The sequence below is a fragment of the Staurois parvus genome, unplaced genomic scaffold, assembly GCF_062004578.1.
Source record: "Staurois parvus isolate SC_StPar_1 unplaced genomic scaffold, SC_StPar_1.0 ptg001268l, whole genome shotgun sequence".
In the NCBI taxonomy this organism is placed as follows: domain Eukaryota; kingdom Metazoa; phylum Chordata; class Amphibia; order Anura; family Ranidae; genus Staurois; species Staurois parvus.
The window spans coordinates 775-9,729 of NW_028319064.1; the positions used below are offsets into that span (position 1 = coordinate 775).

General features: G+C 44.0%; 1 protein-coding gene and 1 long non-coding RNA gene across 2 annotated transcripts; both read left to right on the forward strand.

Moving 5' to 3' along the window:
• Positions 1-628: 628 nt before the first annotated feature.
• On the forward strand, positions 629-4,051 carry LOC149437694 (uncharacterized). The gene is made up of 2 exons (XM_089660718.1): positions 629-952; positions 3,481-4,051. Exons 1-2 carry the CDS (start codon positions 637-639, stop codon positions 3,936-3,938), a joined length of 774 nt encoding a protein of 257 aa, XP_089516844.1. The 5' UTR covers positions 629-636; the 3' UTR covers positions 3,939-4,051.
• A 6-nt stretch (positions 4,052-4,057) lies between these two features.
• LOC149437695 (uncharacterized) lies at positions 4,058-7,764 on the forward strand. The gene is made up of 2 exons (XR_016308024.1): positions 4,058-4,146; positions 5,803-7,764. It is a non-coding gene; the product is annotated as an uncharacterized LOC149437695 (long non-coding RNA).
• Positions 7,765-8,955: the final 1,191 nt, after the last annotated feature.

Consider the following 8,955-nt stretch of genomic DNA (forward strand, 5'->3'; position numbering starts at 1 on the left):
TCAAGTATATCGCCGTTATCTGTTGGCTTGTTCAAATATGTTAAAGAAAAGTCACCTTTTCCCCCCCATGACTGTATGAATATTTCCCCTCCTCCCTTGTTAGATGCCGGCACCCCGCCTCTCTGCCATTCCTCTCTGGTCACCATCTCCTATGTGTCCTTCCCTCTACTTGTCATCCTTCCATCCCCACATCACCTCTTCTGTCTTCCTAGCCTGGAGTTGGTCTGTCTTGGTTCTCCTCATTGCCTCTCTAGTCTCCAGGTATATTGGGGGATAAGTAGGCTGTACATATGGAGACCTATGAGTGCATCTGGAATAGTTCTGGAGGGTCTCCGAGCTCCTCTGGGACTTCCTAGGTGGCTGTTATAGACCTGAACTAACACGGGGACACAGAAATCACCAACTTCCAGGCCAGTTCCCAACCCTTTTGACTTGACTCATCTATTTTATATAGAAATACTAATTTCTGGTCTGTGTGACAACTGCTCTGGTCACGGGATCAGGTCTTCATTTACTGGAACTGTCTCTTGATTTCCCACCATGCATCTGTAATTAATTGTGCAGTTAAAATGTATGGACACTGTGAAAGTTCTGCTGACATTTCTGATCTGTGGTCTCTTCCCAGGTCTCCTGTGTATGCTGATCATCCCGGTGTCACCAGGAACGGTGTATGTACAGAGCGGATCCGACATCACTGACTGTAATATGAAGTGTCCTGAGGATGATGTTACGGTGGAGCTGTACAGACAGTGTGGAGGGATGGATAGGACACTGCTAGAAAGTCACTGTTATATAAACCACACCAAGTCACATGACCCCAGACTCCGACTGCACACAGGGAGCGGCTGCTGGAAGCTGACACATGCCAGGAAGGATGACTCCTGTGTGTATAAGGTCTGGTGTTATGATATTCCGGCATATCTATTGTCCTCTACAGAGATCCGTGTTCTGGGTAAGAGTCCATATCCTGCATCACGCTTCTCCCCGCACTGCATTGTACTCTATGGGGGAAGAAGTGTGTCTATTATAGGAAATGAGTTCTTCATGTTTCCAGTATCCCCCACTGATATCTTCTCCTCTATCCTATTCAGTATGACATTGGAGGGTTGTGGACTATGGGGGTCAATTCACAAAGCGTTAAATAATGACTGAAAAAATGCGGTAAAATAACACGCGGTAAATCTTTTGCAAATATACAATTCACTAAGCATTTTGCAGTAAATCTTTTGTGCTGTAAAATGTTGGTATTGCGGTTATCTCTGTATATTTTCATGCAGTAATTTATCGCATGGTAGCTGGTTGTTAAGGAGCGGCCTGAGAGGCCAACCACCGCGTCCTTAACAACGGATGACTCCTCAGCTGTCGGATTTCCCGCTGACAGCTGAATGTAAACAAAACATGCCGGCAATTAACCGATTCCCATCCACCCTATAGCAGTAAAACTGCTACAGGGCGGCACGGGTGCGCAAAATCGTGTGTGTGTTGTATGTGGTTATATGTAATTTTGCTTTTCTAGGTAGGGGGCGCTCTCCCTACCCATGCTGCTATTTGCAGCCTCAGCTGTCAATCAGCAGGTCTTGGCTGGTGATTACTCGCCGGCACCCCGTAAACGCAGAGAATTACCGACAGAGGGAGAGAACTCTAAGTAAACAATACAGATCTCTCCCCTGTCAGTTCCTGCACACTGCTTTGTATGGCTCTGAATAAAAGAAGTAAAGCACGTACACAGTTAACCCTTTGATCACCCCCACATGTTAACCCTTTCCTGCTCAGTGCCATTAGTGCAGCGTCAGTGCTTCTTATTAGCACTGATCACTGTATTGGTGTCACTGGGGATGTCTAGACACCGTGTGTGTGTATATCTATATATATATATAATATATTATTGCCAAAGACATGTAGAATACATTTTGGCCTAAATTTATGACAAATTTTAATTGTCTTTTGTACTTTTTTTTTTTTGGACATTTTTTTTCCCTTTAAATTATTATTTTTTTATTTTTATTTTTTTTTTATAGCTCAAAAAATAAAAACTGCACAGGTGATCAAATACCACTGAAAGAAAGCTTTATTTGTGGGGGAAAAAAGGACTTAAATTTATTTGGGTGCAGCGTTGCATGACCGCGCAATTGTCAGTTAAGATAGCACAGCACCATAATGCAAAAAATGAAAAAATGTCCTGGTCAGGAAGGAGGGGAAATCCTCTAGAGGGCAAGTGATTAAAAATTATGAAAAGAAAAAAAAAGAACCAACCAGCCCACCCCAATCCATACTAGGCCCTTCGTGTCTGGTATAAATTTGCCCAAATTTTTTTTAAAAAGGGTGTGGGGGTCCCCTCAAGTCTATACTGGACCTAGGAGTGCGGGGGGAGGGTTTTTTTTTTGTGATATTTACAGATACATTTTGCATTAAATACCACAGAATCGTTTTTTTTTTTTTTTTTTTTTTTTGTGAATTGGACGTTATCGCATACGACATTTTATGCAAAGGAGTCACATGACCATGTTATCGCATGCAGTAATCTTTAGTGAATTGACCCCTTTGTTCCCATTCTGGGCCCCAAAGGGCAGCAGCGGACACATGGGTCAGTGTGAAGCATTTAATGTGCAATTTGGAGAGGTATGGAGTGTATACAGTATAGGAAAGAGGGAAAATAGTGGATATGGACGCGTCTTCTAGATTATCTCCAAAATATATTGATTTGTTTCCATGCCAAAGTAGTATATTTACACCGTTATCCGCAAACAAACCCACCATACCCCCCCCCCCCCATAAAAGGGACAACGTTGTCCAAATAGCCGCACAGTAACCATCCCCCACCTTCAGGTAGTCAGAAAAGGCCGTCGCACAATGCAAATGACATATCTGTCTGGAGTCCTATCAAACCTATAAATGTCCTCCAATGTATGCCAGAGACCTCTGAAGTGAGCGTAGTACAGACAATACTTGTTGATCCTGCCAGAAATGCCTGATCCTTATCACTTTATGTGAGCTGAAAGCATGAACCCCCCTTATCCTCCTTCATGTAAACTACTAAGCCCATCACCCCCCTTGTAATAGTGAGTAACAAAGGCAGACATGCGTGAAGTCCAGCCTGGAAGCCAATCATGACTCTGTCCATAGACACAGTACAATGAGTAGGCGTTGTCACCCTAGAACAGGAAGTGCCTTTATTTGCAGGATCATGAGGTGAAAATAAAATGGGAAAGAATGAAGACAGAATACTAATGCAGCTCCCACATGTAGGACTGCAATATATTACAATTTTGTGTTTGGGTTCTGATACACAGATACTGTTGGATGGGAGTAGTAAACTAATCCATTCATGTAACACTGGTGACTCTAGGTGTGGGAGGGGCTGCAGATCACATGACCAATGATCCGTGTATATCATAAGAGCTAGCACTCTATTCCATATATCTGGGCTCTGTGTTGGTGACCAATGACTGATGGTGACTGTCCTCTTCCTAACCATTCCAGATCCGGTTCTCATCTCCAACATCACCAGTAATGGCAGCCGGCTGGGTGAGGACATGGCGGTGAGCGTCCAGTTCTCTGGAGAAGAGAGCGCTGTGACCTGGGAGGTGGACGGGGAGCCTCTCCCTGAAAGATACCGGATGATGGATGACAATAGGACGCTGATTATCCCCAGTGTGCAGAGAGACGACGCCGACAGGAGATTCTGGGTCAGGATCACCAACCCGGTCAGTGAGGAGATCCGGGAATACCGGCCGATCAATGATATAATGTTCATCAGAATGCTGGAAGCAGAAGGTATTGGTGACTATGGGGGGGTCATGTTATATTCCATGTATTGGGGTGTTATAGATCGGGGTCATCCTGTCTCCTCTTCTCTGGGGGGTCATAGTGGGAGTGTGACACAGGATAGTAACATTGTGTCATGTTGTCTCTTCTCTGCTCTCCTGATGGAGGATTAGACAGGTGAGATGTCACATGACCACCAACAATACAGACTGATACATTGTATATTTATCATATGTGTATCTAAATCTTTTATACGTTGTGTCTACATTCCATTTACTCTCTCACAGATTTGAGCCATATAGAGGAAGGATGGGTCTCATTGCTGGTCTCATTGCTGGTCTCATTGTTTCAGGAGCAGTGATTGTTTCTTCTATATCTCAGGTAAGTGATATTTCTTCCTCTCAGTAATACATTATTACACAGATGAGAGTAGTAAGTTGTCGATGCAGTAGGAGTAAATAACATACCCGGGCATCAGTGGGAGGTAAAATGCTCCTATGTCAGAGGTGAACCTTCTGTCTCTGCTGGGTCCGTCTTCCGCTGTCCATCTTTCTGTCTGTGGTGGGTCTGTCCCTCCTCTGTCCATCCTACTGTCTCTGCTGGGTCTTTCCATCCATCTGTCTCTGCTGGGTCTGTTCCTCCTCTGTCTATCCTTCTGTCTCTGCTGGGTCTGTCCCTCCGCTGTCCATCCTTCTGTTTCTGCTGGGTCTGTCCCTCCTCTGTCCATCCTTCTGTCTCTGATGGGTCTGTCCCTCCACTGTCCATCCTTCTGTCTCTGATGGGTCTGTCCCTCCACTGTCCATCCATCTGTCTCTGCTTGGTCTGTCCCTCCTCTGTCCATCCTTCTGTCTCTGATGGGTCTGTCCCTCCACTGTCCATCCTTCTGTCTCTGCTGGGTCTGTCCCTCTCTGTCCATCCGTCTTCTGTCTCTGCTGGGTCTGTCCCTCCTCTGTCCATCCTTCTTCTGTCTCTGCTGGGTCTGTCCCTCCTCTGTCCATCCTTCTTCTGTCTCTGCTGGGTCTGTCCCTCCTCTGTCCATCCTTCTTCTGTCTCTGCTGGGTCTGTCCCTCCTCTGTCCATCCTTCTTCTGTCTCTGCTGGGTCTGTCCCTCCTCTGTCCATCCTTCTTCTGTCTCTGCTGGGTCTGTCCCTCCTCTGTCCATCCTTCTGTCTCTGGTGGGTCTGCTCTCCCCTCCTTTGTTCATCCTTCTATCTGTGCCTGGAGTTGGGGCATCTGGCACAGTCCTGCAGGGTATATGGGCACATATTGGGATTCCATTACATGTAGGGCGTTTCCATTGCAGAGGCCTGTCTACAGCAACCAGTGAGCCATAACAGGTTTCCTAAAATGTGATTTGCTCTTCACCAAATATCCAGAATAGGGCCTCACCACAATGATTTGTTTTATCCAAAATGCTGTGTACATATATGCCAAATGGTTCACATTGTGCCATCATTCCTGTGCTGTGGAAGATCAAAGTGTTTTATATGGGACTTGTATGGGAAAGCCGTGTTAGTGTGAGCAGTGCTGGTTCTCATTATATTATTGTGGCTTCGATAAAACGGTCCGTATTGCGGTTCTATGATAAAGATCCGACAACATGTTATTCACAACACTTTCTCTCTATTATTTCTTCCTATATTGGTGCACTTTGGATGTGTTTTTGGATCACTCAGCCCCTGTCACTGTCCATCTGGGGGGTCATCTACTATCTGGAGGGTCAGAAAACTTCCCATAGATTAATACATGGTGAAAGTCCCTATAGGGACAGTGAGTGTATGACTAAAGGCTGAATACTGTTTAGAAAGTAAAGTCATATAATGGAGTGCATGGAGGTGATCAGGGATGGGGAGGGCCATCAGAATGTCTTGGGGGGGATCCCGGCTTGGCTGCCCTTATCTGATGTAGTGAACACCCCAGTAGTCACATGACCAGGGACAGTCAGTAAAGAATGAGGTGTCACTGCTCTAAATCCTCTGTGATCTGTGAGGATATTCTGTATTATCTGACCTTTCATCCTTGGTTTTATATTCTCAGAGACCTCGCAGGAAGAGAGAGGAGCGCAATGTGACCTTGCAGACTGAACCTCCAAATGACATGGAGAGAGGGGCTGTGACCACTATGGAGAATGAACCTTTGCCTCCAAAATGGGGCTGGGCCCACTATACAGAATGGATATGCGCCCATTGTAGAATATGGACCGGATCACAACCAAGCAAGTCCAAGTACTTGACAGATCAGAAGAGAATGCAGAGCATGAAGGTTTGAGAGGATTGAAAGTCCTTTTTGCTTTTTGGGTTTTTTGCACTTAACACTGACAAATGGTTGCACATACATATCTGAAAACGGTTACAAGAGACAATTCTGCTCATCTACTCCATGATCCAGCACCCCTGACAGGTAACAGTCAGGTCAGTGACTTCCCTTTTCTCCATTGTAATTAAGCAGTACAGTGTGATCACCCCCTTCCCCGTGGCTGGACAATGAAGAAGTTCATCCCATTGATGAGATCAAGAAGCTCCTGTGTGGGTGACAGTACTCTGAAATACAACAGAGCCCGCCATTCATATACTCGGCTAGATGCAGGAATTTGGATGTCACCACTATTCCTAACCTGCAGCTTTCTGTGTCACTGCTCCCTCCCCACCCTGATCAGTGGTAATATATGAGCATGAACAGAGCACTTATTAAATGCTAGAATGGCAATGAGGTGTAGGGTTTGTGTACACATATATATGATGATTATAAATGTCTTCTTATCTCAGAGAAGGCTGGAACTGAATCTCAGGAAGACTTGGAATATTATTTCACATGTATCAAAAAAGTGGAAATTGCAGTTCAATGTTTCTAAATGTAAAATAATTCACCTAGAGAGCAGAATCCTGTGAGAGAGAACAACATTGGGGTACGTTGTTGGCCAGCACTGCAGAGGAAAAGAACTTGGGGGCACTTATTTCAGATGATTGAAAAATGAGCAAATCGTGTGACCAGGCAGTGGGGAAGGTGAATAGAATTCTAGGATGCCTCACTAGAGGGGTCACCAGAGGAGGAAGGAGGTCCTGATTCCTCTATATAGATCTATATATCACTAGAGGGGTCACCGGCAGGAGGAAGGAGGTCCTGATTCCTCTATATAGATCTATATATCACTAGAGGGGTCACCGGCAGGAGGAAGGAGGTCCTGATTCCTCTATATAGATCTTTATATCACTAGAGGGGTCAACGGCAGGAGGAAGGAGGTCCTGATTCCTCTATATAGATCCTATCACTAGAGGGGTCACCGGCAGGAGGAAGGAGGTCCTGATTCCTCTATATAGATCTTTATATCACTAGAGGGGTCACCGGCAGGAGGAAGGAGGTCCTGATTCCTCTATATAGACCTTTAGTTGGACCTCATTTAGAATACTGTGTCCAGTTCTGGAGATCTCACTTACAAAAAGATATTGATAAGATAGAATGAGACCAGAGACGGGGAACAAAAATGGTGAAAGGTCGGGGGGGGGGGGGGGTATAAAACATACCAGGAGTGACTTCAGGAACTTAACATGTCCAGTCTGGAGGACAGAAGGGAAAGGGGAGACATGATTGAGACCTTTAAATACATCAAAGGGGTGAATAAGGTTCAGGAGGGCAGGATTATCAACACGAAACCAAAATGAAGAACACGAGGACAGGACCTCCAACTAACTGGAGGAACGTTCAGAACTAATCTCAGAAAGTTCTTATTTCACTGACAGAGTAGTGGATGCCGGGAATAAATGTCCAGCAGAGGTAGTGAGCCAGTCAGCAGTAACTAGCTTCAACCATGCGTGGGACAAGTACAGATCTATAATCAGACAAAAAGGTAAAAAAGAAACAAAATAAAAAGCGAAAACAAACGCCTTCACTTTTCTATGTTTCTATCCAGAATGTATTTTTGTATTTATAAATAAAGTAACATGTAATATATTTAGACATTTTCTTCAATGTGTTTTATTAAAGTTTTCCAATACAAATTAAGAGACCGTTTTGTGTATTATTATCATAACCACTTCATCTCCGGAAGGTTTTACCCCCTTCATGACCAGGCCATTTGTTTGCTATTCAGCACTGCGCTACTTTAACTGGTAAATTGCGTAGTCATGCAATGTTGTGTACAAATGCAATTTGATATTTTTTTTCACACAAAACTTTCTTTCAGTAATATTTGATCATTGCTGGGTTTTTTTTTTTATTAACAAAAAAAAGTTTGGGGAAAAAAACCCAATATGTTCTACTTTCTGTTATTAAAAGCTATCTAATGAAAATAATGTAATTTGTTCATAAATTTAAGCCACAATGTATTCTGCTACATGTCTTTGGTAAGACAAAAAAATCCCAATAGGTAATAAAATATAAGTTGTGTGAAAGGTTTAGTGTCTACAAACTATGGTATGTATACTGGAACTTACGCAGCTATGGACACTAGACTGGTAATGGTGGTGATTAGCACCTTATAGTGGGGCTGTGATAGGGTGGTGGGCAATCTGGTGCTAACTGACACTATCTGGGAGGGTCAGTAACTGACACCACTAGTGACACCAATACTGTGATAATAATGTACTCTGACACTTTACTAATGACTTTGGCTGGGAAGGGGTTAACATAACTTTTTTTTGTCCATGCGTGTCTTGTGTGTCTCAGGAGTACACTTGTGCTCTCCTGTGACCCAGAATCAGCCGACAGCGGGCTAATGACCACTGTCAGCTGACGTCACAGAGCTGCTCCAGGGTCTGGAAGGAGCCTGACAATAATGTTGGGATCACACCTGAGCAATGCATGCCACTAGTTTCTCCATACAGGAGGCATCTTGAAGCTGTCATTACAAACACAGGATTTTGTATGAAGTATTAAATACATTTTAGTTGGCGTGTTCAATACTTTCTCCCCGTGTCCTTTCATTTTATTACACATAACTTAATTTCTGAACTTCTTTGTTTTGGTCTCTTTGTATGTATGGATTTCATGGGTTGTTACCGACATGTGGAGAAAATTTCATGTTAATAGAACCTTAAGAAATAAATTTACGGAGAACAATGGTGACGTGTTCAATACTTACTTTACCCGCTGATATATCTGCATTACCTATAAGAAGACAAAAGAAAAGAGAGTTGGGGGGGGGGGGGGGGAGATATCAAAGAGACCTCAGATCCTCGGGATCTACAGTGGGTA